Source organism: Pituophis catenifer, unplaced genomic scaffold (assembly GCF_029215685.1).
Source record: "Pituophis catenifer annectens isolate HBS135680 unplaced genomic scaffold, rPitCat1.0.hap2 SCAF_1, whole genome shotgun sequence".
Classification (NCBI taxonomy): domain Eukaryota; kingdom Metazoa; phylum Chordata; class Lepidosauria; order Squamata; family Colubridae; genus Pituophis; species Pituophis catenifer.
The window spans coordinates 88,953,821-88,971,066 of NW_027256881.1; the positions used below are offsets into that span (position 1 = coordinate 88,953,821).

The window sequence follows — 17,246 nt, forward strand, 5'->3', positions numbered from 1 at the left end:
GTACCTCAGCCAGCAAAGCTGGCTGAGGAACTCTGGGAATTGAAGTCCACAAATCTTAAAGTGGCCAAGGTTGGAGACCCCTATCTAGAGAACAACGCCCGGCCGAAAGGGGGCACTACAACACCCGGCTTCCCCCTTAGTCCGTGAGTCGACAATCGTTGAGGGGAGGGGGGGAGCGGGAGGGAAAAAAAAAAAAAAAGCACCGAGGTCACACATGCGCAGTCGGAGAAGGCAAAAGGGGGGGTCAGCGCAGGCGCAGAAAGGCCGACGGAGCTGAAGGCGGGGCGCGGTGCTAGTAGGCCCAAGTCAACAATATGGCGGTCAGGGGTTGCTACGGTACCCAAGTTTGAAGGGGGTTTCGGAGGCCTCGCCTCTCTTGTTTTCTACCTCACATCTTCCTCAGCTCGCCCGCCATGGCCCGGCACAGAAACGTCCGTGGCTACAACTACGACGAAGGTAGAGCGAGTTGCTGTCTTTGTGAGAACTTCTTATTGCCCTCCTTTCGAAGCGCCCCTTTTCCTCCCGAGAGGGCTCCCACCTGCCTTCCAAGGCCGGTGCGAGGAGCGTTAGTGACATCACTAACGGTCAGCCTGGCTTCTCCCGGGTTTGTGTGTGTGTGTGGGGGGGGAGAGAGCGGGAAACGGCCAGGAGCCAAAGCAGGTCTGGCTCCTGAACCCCGAAGGGAGGGGCTGCTTGTTATCAACTAGGCCGGTTTACGTGGATAGGTGCTAATTCGGAAAAAGGTGGCTTTCCTCCCGTTTTTACTTGTCCCCAAAGACCGTCTTGTGCACTGAAAGGCCCGGTGATTTTGAAGCCCGACGGCATAGTCCCCCTCCATTGCTCAATCTGACAGCTGCTTCCTTTCCTTGTGATAATGGACGTCAACAAAGTAGGGTGTTTAAAAACAACTCGACGTTTACCCGGAGTTTAGCCGTGGGATGCCTTTGATGAATGAATGCCAGAAGCAACAACAAAGCAACAAAAAAGGACGGGGACGGAGGGTCGGGCGTGGATGTGATTGTGTTATCTCACAGCTGAGCGTAGGGGAGGACTTTGGTTGCCTGTGTTGGAAAGGAAGTGGAGATAACATCTTGAAAAGGCAACGCTGGAGTGAGCGAACCAGATGTAATAATAATAATAATAAGGCTTGCTTCTGTTTTGAGTGTCCCCTGTTAAACGTTAAGCTCGTTCAAATTGGTCACAAGTTATGATACATTTAAGAAACTCTTCAGATGCCTGCATCTAAAGCAGGTTTTGGATTCATAGGCAAGCGTATATTGAATTAGTGATTTAAATCCGAATGTTAAACTTTATTTCTAAATCTTGTCCAGTGATTTGCAAGTGCGCCTTTTCAGATTTTTAAACATGCACTTAATACTGGGTTAAATCATGTCGCCAACCAAAAGGATCCAATTATTTTTCATGTAATTGTTATTTCATTCATCCCTGTTATTCTTTTATGGTGTGAGTCTTTTATCTACATTATTTTATTTCAACATAAACGTAAGAGAACAATATTTTAAATCCTGATCCCAAGTTCAGGAATGTAATAGTTTCCATACAGACTGTGAAAATAAGTAATAATTTTTTAAACTGAAGTATTATGCTCCTATTAGATTATTACAAGTGATGGTATTACATCGGCTTTAAAGATTGCTATCAAGCAATTGCCTACTTGAATTTAATTTCTCCTTGCATGCCCTCTGAAATTGAGGAGAATTTTTGGTATACCGGATACACCAGAAGGAATATCTTCTGTACATGCAGCATGCATACTTAGGTAAAACAGGTACCCTCTGCCACTATGTCTGTTTCCTAGTTGTAACTATCAGGTAGAGAAAAGGCTTTTGCTTGTGAAATAAAGCACTTGAATTGGCCTGATCTGTTGTTTTAAACAGAGTGAAACTATATTGGAAAAATGAAAAATGCTAAAAATGTCTGAAACCTTTCTTGCAGAATTTGGTACTTATTTTTTATTGTTTTCTATGGGCAAGTTATAAGTTCTAAATGTATTGGAATAAGAAATATCTGAAAAAACCTAATGTATATTCCGGAAGAAGATGTAAATAAAAGAAGTTTCAGGAATCAAATTGTCTTTAATGCATATATTTAAAATGACTCAAATAGAAATGCTATTTAATTACAATGCATTCTGATACTTGCTAGAATAAAATAGGACTATTATTCAAAATTACAGTTAATGAGAAAGTTGGTTTTGTTTTTGCGTTTCAGATTTTGAAGATGATGACCTTTATGGGCAGTCTGTAGAAGATGATTACTGCATCTCACCATCAACAGGTTTTCATTACATTTTGCCATTATTGTTTTATGATGTAGGTTTACACAGCTGATGTAGCCTTAGGCTACCTCTATGTAGTGTGGGACCTGGAATGAACTAGAGCAGGGGTTCCCAACCTGTGGGCCTCAGCCCACTACCGGGTCATGGCCTGTTGGCCATCGGGCTGTATGAGTGGCTGGACAGTGCACACGTGCATCCCTCCACTTGCGCTAGCGTTGTGAGCATTGTGCAGGTGCTAGTGATGCAAGCGTTGTGCGTACTTGTATCACCATTTGCGTCTCTTGCACACTTGCAGCCCCATTTGTACATGCACATGCTCGCATAAAGGCACCTGCCCCATCCCTCCTCTGGGCCACTAACCCAGAAAGGTTGGGGAACTCTGAACTAGAGAAGCTGTGACCTGTTGAGTCATTGTTTCAGAGATAATTCCTTACAAGATTGCTCAATATCTTCAACATGGCAGAACTTCTAATATATTTGAAAATTTCTTAAAAATTCAGGCAGATATTTAAAGATGTATCTGCCTTGAAACTAGTCCATGTTGAACTGTATAACACAATCAAATATTAGAAGTTTCACAGGAAATGTTATGGCATTTTTCATTTTGTCATAAAATGCTATGTGGTAATTTTTAAGATATAAAATGTTTTATAATATTTTCCAAATTACAACTCCTATGGGATCATGAATCCTGGATTTTGAACTCTTTCTGTAAGTTATTTCATTTGAAGTACCTTGATTGAAAAAGGTTTCCCAATGATGTACTATTTTGCCCAGTTAAACAGGCATTTTAGAGTGGCAGAGTTTTAGTAGTATATAGATGGATAGATGTATGCAAAATAACTTGGCATACAGTCTGATAAGAATGGAATAATGAATGGAGGCAAAAATTCCTAGTACAGCTTATTTGCTTATGAGCACTTTAGAAATTGGTTTGGAGTTGATATCTGGTAAAATCAGCTTACTTGAAGAATACTACTGCTCAAGTCTGAATTTCCTATCTATATCTAAAGTCTAATATCATGTATATCTCTTCTTATACCCACTCAGTCAGAGCAAAAGGAATAGAAATAATGAAACTTCATATATAATTAGAAGATGTATTTAAAATGACTTTGGAGATTATTCATACCACATGATTACGCTATAACAAATATTCTTTCATCATCTGTAATGAAAAGTTTTAATTCTTTGAAACATTTAAAAGGCAAACTAATTGTCCCAGCCTCATAATTAAACAAATGACCAAGAATAAACTATAGAAATTAGAATCAGATTTGCAAAAATATCTACTGTGAATTGGTAATAAATATTTGTAGTTCTTGAAAAGACATCAAAAGTTTTAGAATAGAAAGGCAAATTAATTATGGACATTTCACCCAGATGATCCTTGTTCTATTCTTATTTTATTGTAGCTGCTCAGTTTATTTATTCAAAACGAGATAAAACTTCAGTCTCTGCAGAACCTTTAGAGGAACATGATTATGAAGACTCTGAACATAGCAATTTTATCTCCAGTCACCAGCTGACTGGACTTGAAAAAGGTATTATACAAATAATAACTATTTAATGTGTGTAGATTTAATGTGTGTACTTTGTGTTCTCTGTTTATTGGTTTACAGAAATACTTGATTTTCAGTAAACTGGTATACTTGGCTGACATTTGCATTTGAAAGAACTGATGTAACAAGTTAAAATCTGTGTAAAACTTCTAACACTAAGCAAATGATGGTAGAAAGTGGAAAGACAGACAGATGGGGCAAGGAGACTTGGTATCACACCCCTTTAATCTACCTTGTTAGGTCACATCATTTCAATAATTCCCAGTGAAAAATACTCAGAAATTACTCAGAAGCTAGTCTGATGTAAATGTATGATTTTAAGAATTTTACAGTTTCTATAAAGGGGCTAGTAGTTTCACTGCCACTAGAGTATCTTTACTTTATACCAGCCAGAAACCAACCCATCACAAGAATTAATATAGCCATCTAATGGTATCCCATACCTCCATGGCCTCAAGCTTGATGTCAAAACCAGGACTTCAAAGCCTTGCTAAAGGTCAGTGGGTTGGGATAAGTTTGATCACAAGGTGACTGATATTGCACTGGTTGAGTATGGTGACAGAAAAAAATACTTTCATGGATTCAGTTGGAAGACACTTCTGATGGATGGAACCTGGAATATGCCTCTCCTAGTGGATCTTACAGGATGGATACCTACAATTGTGGAGAGATAGTCCCACAAGTAACCCATTTTCAAAGTTGACTACCAGCACTTTGAATTAAAATCAGAAGTGCATCGGCAGCCAGTGGAGCTTATGGAGCAGAGTGTCTGTGAAGATTCACAGTCATCCAGGTCATAGTTGTGCCTCTGCTTTTTTTCTTCAAAAGGCAACTGGACTGATTTTTCCTTGATGAAGAAGAAGAAATTATTTCGCTTTGGATCCAAGAAGCTTCATCAGTTCTGATGACAGGGATGGAAGGATGGGTACTAACAGTTGAGACTGGATGGGAGGATGGAAGGATGGGTTCTGATAGGATGGTGGGGGGATGAAAGAATTGTATTTCTTTGCAGTCATCTGGTTGTTAGCACTCTGAGAGCTGTTGAGGCCACTTGGGGCCCTCAGGGTCACCTGAATCAGGATGCAATTGGTTGCGGAATCTTCTTGGAACTGCTGCAAGGGCTGTGTTGTAAATTGAAGATAGGGGATGTTTTATTCCTTCCTATTTGTTGAGGGAGGGGTGTTCAATTCTAACAGATGGATTCTTTTACCCCTCTTTCAAACCAATGATCTTCTCTATCCAGAATGTGGACTTTGCTGCCTTCAAAAGAGTGACCTTTGTCTTTCAAATGCAGATGGACTACTGAATCTTGTCCTGATGGGTTTGATCTTCTATGTTGTGCTATACATTTGTGAAGTTGTTGTTTTGTTTCACCAATGTACAGATATGCATGTGTTTCACTGCATTGTTTTGCATATATCACATTGCTCAGTAGGTAAACTTTCAGCCCAGTAATAAGATAAGGTTCTGATCACTCCTATTTTGTGTTCCAGTGAATGGTGAGAATCAAAATGCAAATACTGATTTCTGTGCGTGGGTTTTCTGTAAACTTCAGTGTTAAGGCTTCTGTGTTCCTTAATGTGCACTGCACAGTCCAGTCCAGGAAAGCCAGACTATTTTCCTTAACATCTTCCTCTGTGACCTTAATGTACTTGTCCACCGAGTTGATGTGTTTGATGAAGCTTCCACTTCCTGTAGAAATCTTGATCCAAGTAACATCCACATACCTATACTAGTGAGTGGGTGGAAATCCTGTGAAAGTGTTTAGGGCTTTGGTTTCTACCTCTTCCATGTAGAGATTGACCACAGTGAGGGACACAAGTGAACCTATGGCGCAGCTGTGTTTTTGTCTGTAGAAACTTCCATTATATTTAAAATGAAATAAAATTATGCACTAGGTAACAGTAACAGAGTTGGAAGGGACCTTGGAGGTCATCTAGTCCAACCCCTGCTCACACAGGAGACCTATATGCACTTATAACTCCACACTGCTGCATTTTTTACAAGCTGAAGCTTCCAAATACTTTCAAAGGCAGCCCCATAAAGACCACATTGCAGGAATCCTTTTGGGAGAAGACTAAAACATATGATCAGGGCTCCCTGGCCAGGAACAGCTGCAATTGGCACACAAATGCAGTTGTGCAAAGATGCTCCTGCCATGGCTGCCATTTGTTCTTTGAACAGGAAGTCCTCAAGTTGAACACAGGTTTTGCCCAGGATAACTGAACAATGTTTCATCAAAGCTGCCAATTTTGCCATCTCTGCAAATTCTATCAACTTTACCATCCATTTTTTCTTTGTAAGTTCTTTTAACTTCGTACATATAAAAGTCTTGATACTATTATCATATGCGAAAACATAGTTTCAAATGATTTTTCAATCTATATTTGAAAACCACTCTTAGAGTATTTGTGAGAAGCTGAAAGAAATGAAAATTTGGTTTTTGGATTTAATGTATTTTTTAATTGATATCTGTATCAAAGAAAGTCAGAAGTCATTCTATTTCTATTTTCTTTACATTTTTTCTGTTTGCACTTTTATCTTGGTTTCCTCCTGACTTTCCCTTTTTTTCCAGTACTTTTTCTTGTTTGTTTATCATTTACTTTTGGTTTTTAATATAATATTTAATATTGTATGTATAGAAAAGAATAAGAATAGAATACTTTATTTGGCCAAGTGTGATTAGACAGACAAGGAATTTGTCTCTGGTGCAGAAATAATAGTCTAATATATTATTATGCTGAATTATATTATGTTACTTATGTTATATTATGCTATGTTACATTATATCTTATGTTGGAACAGAACAAGGGATGGACGGTCCCCAGAACTAGGAGGTCCCAAAACCCAGAGCTACTAGGAAGGGTTTTTTTTTTTGTTTATTTTTAATTTGATTTATATGCCGCCCTTCTCTGGAGACTCAGGGCGGCTTTACAATGCGTTAAGCAATAGCCTTCTTACTTTTGTATATTTTATACAAAGTCAGTTTATTGCCAATCTGGGTCCTCATTTTACCTACCTTAGAAAGGATGGAAGGCTGAGTCAACCTTGAGCCTGGTGAGATTTGAATTTGCAGTAATTGCAGGCAGCTGATGTTAATAACAGTGCTTTAGTCTGCCGCACCACCAGGGCTCTTATTGATCATTATACTTTTAGCTCACCTTTTAAATATACTTTTTAATATATGTATCTTTATCATCTCAAGGTAGTGAACATACTTAATATGCCTGCCTCCTAATTTCCCCATCAGATCACATTACATAGCAAGAATGACTGAGCCAAAGTCATCCAGCCAGCTTTCAGGCCTAAGGGGTATCTAAAACTTAGTCTCCTGGTTTCTAGGGCAGTACCTTAACCACTACACCAAACTGGGAGTAAGCAAAATACCCTAACTATGATGCCAAATCTGACTCTAGCATGAAATTTGATTACTCTGCTTTGTGTCTCTCTTTTAAATACTTTGACTAATACATTGATCTTCAAATTTGCATTCATCTTAATCTATTTCTATAATGTATTTTTATATTAGGATTAAATGTATTAAAAATATTGAATAATAAGTTCAGTATTGGAGTCACATGTATATCCATGCTTGCTCCAAAACATTCTATTGCCTTCCAATCTGAAATGCTTCCAATCTGAAATGTATTACGGTATATTTTAAAAGTGCATGAAATCTGTATTTTTTCTTCCTGGATGAAAATTGTGGTGATTATTTAAAAGAAATTAAAATATCTATTTTCAGCTATTTGCATGATTTTTTTCTGCAAGATTTCCCCCTAATAATTCATTATTTCATCCCATTATTTAGCTCAGCTAAATTCATGCCTTGGTCATATGAAAGAAGTTCTTGGAGATTCAGTGCCAGAAAAAATGCTGGTGGAAGCAGTACTCAGCAAAAACTTTGATATACAGCAAGCTTTGGACTCTATCCTTGCACAAGACAATAAGCAAAATGGGAAGACCAAGAATGAGGATAATATAATTGTAGGAAAACCAACTAAAGGTACATTTATATTTATATTTGCAGAATTAACAGGTAAAGTTTTAAAAAGGGCACTTTTTATGTGTGGGAGTCAGTCTTGACTCCTGGTCATTACATGAGCAAGTTCATGTTGTTGTCTTGGCACATTTTCAGAAGCACATTTTCAGAAGCACTAGCGCTAGGAAAGAGTGCCTGGCTCAAGGTCACTTGATTGGCTTTGTGCCTAAAGCTGGGCTTGAACTCACGGTCTCTTAGTTTCTTTAGCCAGTACCCCAAACTGATGGTTCTATAAATTGAGTAGCTAAATAATACATCTAAATGTAACACAAAAGTGCTACTTGACATACAATTAAATCTTAGTCTCACAAAGATAAATAGTGCATCCTGTAAATATAATTTGGAGACAAACTGTGTGCTGTATTAATTCCTTTAATAGTAATTTTAATTAAATTGAACACGTGAAGTTGAATTCATGAACATATAACGTATTACTCTAAATATAGTTTCAATAATGTTTGTTAATTAAATGCCTTTCATGTTTTTTTTCTTGATTTTGCTGTTGCCTTTCCTGCTTGCAAATTGAAACTATCATTACTGTGACCTTGCATCTGTCTTGGAATTGTTGGCTGTTGTAAGGTAAGGCTTATTTTGTTCAGAAATATTTTCTAATATTAATCACTTGACTAATTTGGTTGAAAACATTTCTGATTCCACTGGTTCCTCCTTTAGTTTTAATGGTCCAATTGTCAATGCTGAATCCACTTATAATACTTCAGTTCCAAGTGATAAAATCCTCTTCAGATCCAAATGTTGGAAAACCCCTGCTAAAAAGAAAACTTTTACATCTTCATGCAAATCCTTGGAAATTATTCCTTTATCATTAGGTGATGGCAATGAACAATCCATCAAGTGTGACACTCTCCCACAAGCTAAGAGCAATAGCACTACAATTAGGGAACCTTGCACTGAATATGGCACTTGCTATAATTTGGGGGCTGAATTGCTTAAAGAAAACCTATCAGAAAAAAATTCTTGGAGTTGGGCTGAGTTTAAAGACCTTAAGAACTTAAAAGACATACTTAATGAAACAGGTGATTCATCAGATGCACAAGCTGGTTCATTAATTATGCGACAGAAAAAAGATGATTGTGGACCCAAAAGCTGCTTGGATAGTTACTTTGATAATTTAAAACTAGATAATATAAATGATACATCTAATAAAATGACTGAATCTTTTGAAAGCAAAAACAAGGGTTGTTTTCAAGGGTGCAGCAGCAATTCTTCGAAGGTTAGCAGCTTATCATTTTCAATGTCTGAAAGTCCATCACTGGCTGATCTCCTGCAGGAACACCAAGAAAGCAATTCAAGCAAGCCTTGCTCATTGCATAATCTTTGCAATTTACCCTCAGCAGACCTCACAGATATGGAATTAGAACATTCACCATTGTCTCAGCTAGCAAACCATCTTCCAGTATCATCTGGCATGACAGAACTCTCAGGATCCTTATCTTCCTTGACACATTCTAAGTCATCTCCAGTAAAAGAGCTTGAGAGTTTATCACTTTCAGATTTAATTGCAAAATCTATTGCAGTGGACAGCCCTGAAATAATAAACAGCCATTCAGAATTTCATTTAGCTAAAAAGGTGCAACCTTCAATTGTAAATTCAGATATTGATCTAAGTGTACTTATTAGAAAATCAGTATTATCACCAGAGCCTGAAGAAATGCAGTTAAATACAATGCTTCCAGAAACTAAAGCTTTATTTTCAAAGCAGGGGCAGCAAATGTTTTTAACTAAAGTAAGCAAGAAAAGCAAAAAAAAAGTGAGGTCACCTATTTTAAAAGGCACTGTTTCATGGGCAAAAGCTTTGTGTGCAAAACCCTCCACTTTTGCTATAACTTTATGTCTTCATTACCCTTCAAAGAGATGTAAACATCAAAGTGTAAATATCCATAAGGCTTTTTTGTATAGCAGGCAGATACAAGAAGCAAAAGTTAATGAAATTGGACCCTTAATGGCAATCACTCCATTTGATTTCAAATCACCATCTCCTGATGATATTGTAAAATCAGGTCAAAAGAAGGCATTCACTAGGTAGTGCAATGAACCAATGTTAATTTTGATTATTTCTGAAGTTTAAACTGTTTTGTACAATATTATTTTGGATTCCAAATTGGAATAGATTTTGTAAAAGCAAAGTAAATTTCAGGTTATATTGGGTAGCTCAATTTTTAGTAAAGATTTTAAAGGATGCACTGGATTCTAGTCTTGTTATTGTTTTATCGCTTACTTATTTTGGTTGTTTGGAGAAAATATTGTATGCAGTGGTTCTAAAAAAGAACAATATTAACACTATGATTTCAGATTTAAAAATTACATTGTGGAACAAATTCTTGAAAAAATATATTACTATAAGTAATTCACCAATTTTGTTTTTAATATTTGATATGCCACTTAAAAGTTTTGAGACATGTATTTTTCTTTTCCTACCCTTTACCTATTAATTCATAAATCTGAGTTACAATATGATTTGTTTATTTTGGTTTTAGCATAAAATGCAAATCTGTCCACTGCAGTTTGTCATTTTGTGTTGTTTTTCAAGGATCTGTACATAAGTAAATGAAAAACAAATCATATTATGAATTAGACTTTTCTTTCATCTTTTTGTCATACATCTTGAAAATTAAGTAATGAAGCCTCTGTAATAGTGTATAAACACTGTTGGGCATAGTAGTAAACAATTTATAAACTTTAATGAAAGCAGTTTTACTTATTTGAAAGCCACCCTGGCTTTTAGATAAGTTCTAAAAGACAGTATTGTAAACCCCTTTTTCACCTGGAATATTGTATAGCCAACGATGTAAGAATAGAAGGGAAGGTTATGTGATTAATCTACTTCCCACTGAGAATCCGATTCAGTGGGGCCAATTGAAGATTATTGATAGAGTTTTAAGAGGATTACAGAAGGAAGATGGACTTGCCTGAACGTGATTGGAGAAATATTGCACTGTTTGTATGAAGTGACCCAATCTGAAAATTCTCTTATTCCATAATGCTTATAGTATATGATAGGTCTCCCAGCCATTTTTGGTGGGGAAGGAGAGCCTTGAGGGGAAGGGCAGAAAAAAACCAGATCTATGATATCAAGTTGCTGGTTGTATATGCATCATTGGGCATTACAGTTTTAAAAAATATTTTTCTTTATTTTTTCATTTAATGAAGTTTTTTTTTTTTTTTGCCGAAATTGGTATACATGGTAAGAACTGTTGCCAATCTTTTTTTTTCTGGACTATGTATTTCTTACATGTATATATTGAAATATATTAAAGGTGCATGCTAAACATTTTAGATGCATTGTTTAAAAAATAACATATATAAAGTGGTTCTTTAAAAATATTTGAAACTAATAAAAACACCCTGTTTCTACATTGATTAATAAATATACTTATTCTCCATTTAATAAAACTTAGTAAGTGACTAAATACCTAATTTTGCTTAATATGGCCATATTTGGACACTTGAATCTTGATAGGATAATATTTTTTAAAAAAAGTTATTGGTGCACACAGCTCCTTCATTTCTTCCTTTGTGCAGTGGGCAAAAGAATTATAGAACTTCTACCCATAATTCCCCATATCATTTTAACAAAGGAAACTCAGGTCATCAGCTTTATTAGAACAATTGGGATTCTTCAGAAGAGGTTGTTGAATGGTAGAAAGACAGGAGGGAAAATACATTTTTGTTCAAAGGATCCTTACCTGCCATTAATACAAAATATGTATTTCTTTATATTTAGTAGATACCTTAGTGGAATAATATTGCATTAGTGTAACTGGGAATTATATATATATCATCTGTGAGTGCATAATATATATGAGAGAGATGATGTAATATATACTTTTTAAGCATGCGAAAATACAAATTTCATTCCATTGCATGTCAAAACAAATTATTTGTTGCAATTCAGGGAACTTGTTAAATATAAATGTTTATACATTTTTAAAAGAGTAAGAAAAATGTCTTTTCCATAATTTTCTGCTCCATGAAATGTTTTTTTTCTTTTTTCACTTTTGATAAATATTCTTACAATTCTGCCATGTACTCTTACAAAATTCAGGTCTCCCAATCTTTGTAAATGTAGGATTTTTCTCTCTTTCCCATAGAGAAACTTGAATAGATGAGAAAGTAAGGAAAAGGTCTCTGTGAGAGATATTGATAGGCAGCTGTACACACTTATTAATTCAAATAAGGGATAAACTGCACAATTGTTTTAATGTTGTGTATTTATCCAAATGTAGAACATCTATATTGTATATATAAAAACATTATTGGATAAATTTTTAAATATGGTATTGATGTATATATTTAGATAAAAACAAATCTGTCCAAAGATGACATTTTATTTTCTTAATCTTATGATTGTTATTTGTTTCCTAGAATGTTTTAATCTACATTAAGTTTTGAAAATATTTCTGATGTTAAATATTCTTTACACGTTGTGAGTATAATCTTTTTGTGGTGATTGTTGCTTTTTAATAAATTTTCTTTTTCCTGCCCAACATTCGGATACAGAAACTTAGTATACACACTGGCCATGAGTTTACTGTGCCATATCTCTGTTAAGTGAGCTATTTATCCACTTATTCTCCACTACTTAAACCTGCGATTTAAAGGTAACCCAGAGATATACTGATTTATAGAGCAGCATTCTATAGAACTGAAGGATAGGTAGATTGTTGTATGTATGGTGGATACTGGCCTCATATTGTAAATTGTGTTTAAAAAGTGGGGGATAAAGTTGCATTTTTAGAGGAATCAAATGTGGATTTTGCATTCACATTTTATTAATATTTTAATGTTTTAAAGCTATACTTTTCTTTATGTGGATAAATGTAGTACAATTTTACTTGTGTGTATTTTTGAAGAATAAGATTGTTTAAATAGTCCTTTAACTGAAACTTTTATGTTTATTTGGAGAATATAAAATGGGCTAAAAATATTCAGAGTTTTCTGAAGCCAGCATCACAGTTGTTTTATGCATTCAGTGTTTTAAAGTAAAATTGGCTTGTAATTTTCTTCATGAATTATATTCATAATAAAATTAAGATTTAATCAGTTGACTCACATTCTTTTGTGTATTTTTTGGACACCCAGAGTAGCTGTTTGATTGAACTTCCATTAATTAATGCAGTTTATTATATGCAATCGATGCTGGGAATGAGCTAGCATCCTGTCATTTTTAGGAGGAGGATTCTTAGGAGTGTGCATGGTAGAATGGGAAATTGTTGTTATCTTTGGAAGGTATTTAGTAGACATTTGACATTTTGTCTCATGTATCCTATTTATGTTTAAATTTTTTATTTAGTTTATTTATTTATTTTTATTTATTTATTTTTTTAATTTGATTTATATGCCGCCCTTCTCCGGAGACTCAGGGCGGCTTACAGTGCGTTAAGCAATAGCCTTCATACTTTTGTATATTTTATACAAAGTCAACTTATTGCCCCCACAAACTGGGTCCTCAATTTACCTACCTTAGAAAGGATGGAAGGCTGAGTCAACCTTGAGCCTGGCAAGATTCGAGCTTACTTTAATTGCAGACAGCTGGTGTTAAATTACAGTGCCTTGTCTGCAGAGCTATCCAGGCTCCAGTTGGGGACAAAGGACAGTCTGAAATATAAATTTGTTGAGGATTATATACTTGTCCATTTGTACAAGATTCTGATCAATTTCTACTCGTTTCCTAGCAATTATTAATTTATTTTATTATATTTGTGTGTTGTCCATTCCATCTAGAGGAAACTCTGGGTGACTATATCTTTAGATAAATTATTCAGTATTCCAACTAGTGGCAAATTATTTTTTTTATATAGGAGTAACTAAGAATGCAGAATTCCAGGAAATAGAAATTGAATTATTTTTTTCACAAGTAGTTAAATTATTATTATATAATTCCTTAATTCTTGATTAAACCATCCTGACAGAACTGAATGCTACTACTAAAGACCTGATTTTTGAAAATCTTAGATTCAGTCCTTACAAATGTGTTCAGATTACTATGTTTTTTGAGGAGGAAAAGTATATAGGATTTAAATGTACAAAAAGCAGAAAAAGACAGATAAATTGCAAAGATATTTATGACATTAAGAAAGATAATCATACACTCAGAAAAGAAGAAACCTCTGAAGAGATGTTTTTCTTTCTGTTTATAGTTCAAATATATCCTCACTATGTTTTTCTTAGAATCAGGGATAATGGTGGGAAATCATAATATTTAATTCTGAATAATTAAGGAATTTTACATTCCTTTCTTTTACAAAGTTAAATAATATACTTCTAGTATGCCTAACATGCCTAAAAGCTTAATGGAAATTTGAACGTGATATATGAAAGTGTATTTCTAATCCTAAACTATCATGTCCATGTGCCTTTAATAATTATATTCATAATATTTAAAAATATATTTCATATACATTTGGAGAACAGGTATGCTTTCTTAACAGTGGACTCAAGCAATCTGTCTTGGCCCACCTTTTAAACCTCCATTATTTATGTGGTTAAATGTAGAGGAAAAACCTCTGCACAAGCTACATCTGATTGCAGATTTCTGGAGTACCTCTATAAATAATATATATTTGTATGTGCTGGATTTGGGTGCCAGGTATATTCTGTTTTTGTTGTTTTATGCTTTTTTTGTTTTTATTCTTTTATTTCTGAGATCTATAGTAATATGACTAGCAAACCCTAACTATGCAAAATAATAATAATTCAGAGTAAGAGAAGTTATGTAAATCTGTACGTAACTTTTTGGGTGAAGATTGCCTTGCAGTAGATTATTTTATTCCTTATTAGTGTAGGGTTAACAGAAAATACAGCTCTACTTAGCATGAAAAAGTGGTGTTAACATCTTAGTATTCAGAAACCTTTTTTCTGTCTTATGGATCACAAAAATAGTTGCAAATAAAAAATCCTCATTCAAAATAATGTAATTAAAAACATGTAAATATTGAAATAGCTTATTTATTTTTTCATTATTCAGAGCAATAAAATGTGGAGTATTAAACAGAATGTCTGTGCAAAAGTGTCTCTTGGGACATTTGCAAGTCACAGAATCTGTCTGATACAGCTGTGTGTGGGCTTCTGAAAGGAAGTGGCTTATGTCAGAAGCAGTGAGAAACATTTTTAAAAAATGAAATTCAGTTTATATACACCTACACTGGAAAAAATGACACTCCAAGATCTTTTCCCTAAGATGCTGGTTTGCAATGTTAAAGCCAGCATACAATGTTTTGGAAGAATATTGCTTAGAAAAGTGATAGTGGATTTCTTTGATATGTATATCAACCAATAATTTACATCTTTAAAAAAAACAGCCAGTAGGTTCAAAGTAAGATAATTTAACTGAAACATTTTTTTTTGATGGTTATTCCATCTAAGGCTTGTTTTAGTATTTGGAAATCCCATTGCAGAAAAATCTATCTGATAAGGGAATCCCACAAACACATAATAACAATCTTGTGAGTTATAACTCATATTTCCATAATAAGATTAGATAGAAAACTTAGTTTTATAAGGTTTTATATCCATCCTAGATTATTACTGCTTCACACCAGGCAAACATTGATAGCTTTCTATATTTTTTTAAACAGCTCTGGAAACAGCTTTACAATTTGTCATATGTAACTTTTTTCAAAAAAAAAAAATGCCAACATATTCAGAATACTTGCTTTACTAATACATGTATTTACTTACTGAAGTTTATATGCTGTTCCAAGCCGAGTCTAAGCAGTTTATATTTCCTTGTTAAAGACTAAAAATGTAAAAGCATATAACAAAAGAACAATGATCAGAAACAAATAAAATTATTTAAAAAATATATGATAACCAAATATCAATAAAAAACTCAGCCCATGATGAAGGTTCCAACTCATTTTTTTTTAAAAAAAAAACTATGTTCATTGTTTGTATTATTTTTGTTGTAAGCCGCCCAGAATCCCTTGGGAGTTGGGCGGCATAGAAATATGATAAATTAAATTAAATATTACTTTGTGTCCCTTAATTCTCTTTAAAAGCCAAGTTTTTATGGCTTTCCTAAAACTCAACTGTATTGAGGTTAGTGTGAAGTTTAGAGGTAAATTGTTCTAAAGAGAAGGCCTGCAAATAGAAAAAAAAGCCCTCAACTCCTTGGTCTATGTAGATGCCAGTCTCTTAGAGGATAGATTTGGAGCAGTTATTGAACATAAAAACAAGTTATTGAACATACAAACATCACTAGGGGCAGGTGTTCTGAAGATGCCCAGGTCCTGAGCTATTAAGAGCTTTAAGAATGATAACCAGTACCTTGAATTGCATGCAGAAGCTGAATGACAAAATATGCAGCATTCAAAGCAGGATATTAAATGGAAAGATTTTGGAATTTCATCACTGTAGCATCTTAATTCTGTATATTTGAAGGTTCTGGATGATCTTCAGAGATATACCATCTTCAAAGATATACCATCTTCAAAGATATACCATTTAGAATGAATTATAATGAATCTTCACAGCTACACAATCTTAAAATCATAGAATACTAGGGTTGAAAGAGACCTTGGAGGTCTTCTAGTCCAAGCTCCTACCCAAGGCAGAAGTCTTTATAATATCTAAGACAAATGGTTTCTTATCTTTTCTTGAAAACCTCCAGCAATGGAGCACCCATAATTTCAAGAGGCAGGCTGTTCCACTGTTTAGTAGTTCTCACTAACAGGAATTTTCTCCATATTTCCAAGTTAAATCTTCCTTTGATGAGCTTCTTCTCCTACCCCCAGGTACTATGGAGAATAAATCAACACCTTCTTCCCTATGGCAACCCTTTTAAGTATTAGAAGACCACTATTACGTCTCCTTTCAGTCTTCTCTTTCTTAAGCAAACATATCTACAGGTAGTCCTCAACTTACAACCACAATTGAACTTACAACCCAAAATTTTTGTTGCTAAGTGAGACTTTTGTTAAGTGAATTTTGCTCCATTTTACAACCTTTCTTGCCACAGTTGTTAAGTAAATCACTGTAGTTGTTAAGTTATTAACATGGTTGTTAAGTGAATCTTGCTTTCCTATTGACTTTGCTTGTCAAAAAGTTGCAAAAGATGATCATATGATTGTGGGACACTGCAACTGTCATAAATATGAGTCAGTTGCCAAATACCTGAATTTTGATTACATGACCATGGGGCCTTAGTATTTCTTTTTTTAATATTGTGGGTGTCCAGAATTGGGCACACAGTTCCAAATGTGGCCTCACCAGTGTGATATAGAGCCAGTACTAACATTTCCTTTGATTTTGATACTACCCTTCTGTTCATGCAGCCCAGGACTGCATTGGCTTTTTTGGTAGTGCAGCAGACTGTTGACTCATA

At 34.9% G+C, this 17,246-nt stretch overlaps 1 protein-coding gene across 2 annotated transcripts in view; it reads left to right on the forward strand.

The window, feature by feature from the left end:
• Positions 1-281: 281 nt before the first annotated feature.
• HBS1L (HBS1 like translational GTPase) overlaps positions 282-17,246 on the forward strand; it is a 51,401-nt gene continuing 34,436 nt past the window's right edge. The window contains exons 1-5 of one of the 2 annotated variants that reach the window (XM_070932701.1): positions 282-456; positions 2,233-2,298; positions 3,715-3,843; positions 7,673-7,867; positions 8,488-8,937. In XM_070932701.1, the coding sequence (XP_070788802.1) occupies positions 414-456; positions 2,233-2,298; positions 3,715-3,843; positions 7,673-7,867; positions 8,488-8,937 (883 nt within the window). In that variant the 5' untranslated portion in view covers positions 282-413. The remainder of the gene's footprint in view (positions 457-2,232; positions 2,299-3,714; positions 3,844-7,672; positions 7,868-8,487; positions 8,938-17,246) is intronic. The other variant, XM_070932700.1, reaches the window with a different exon arrangement.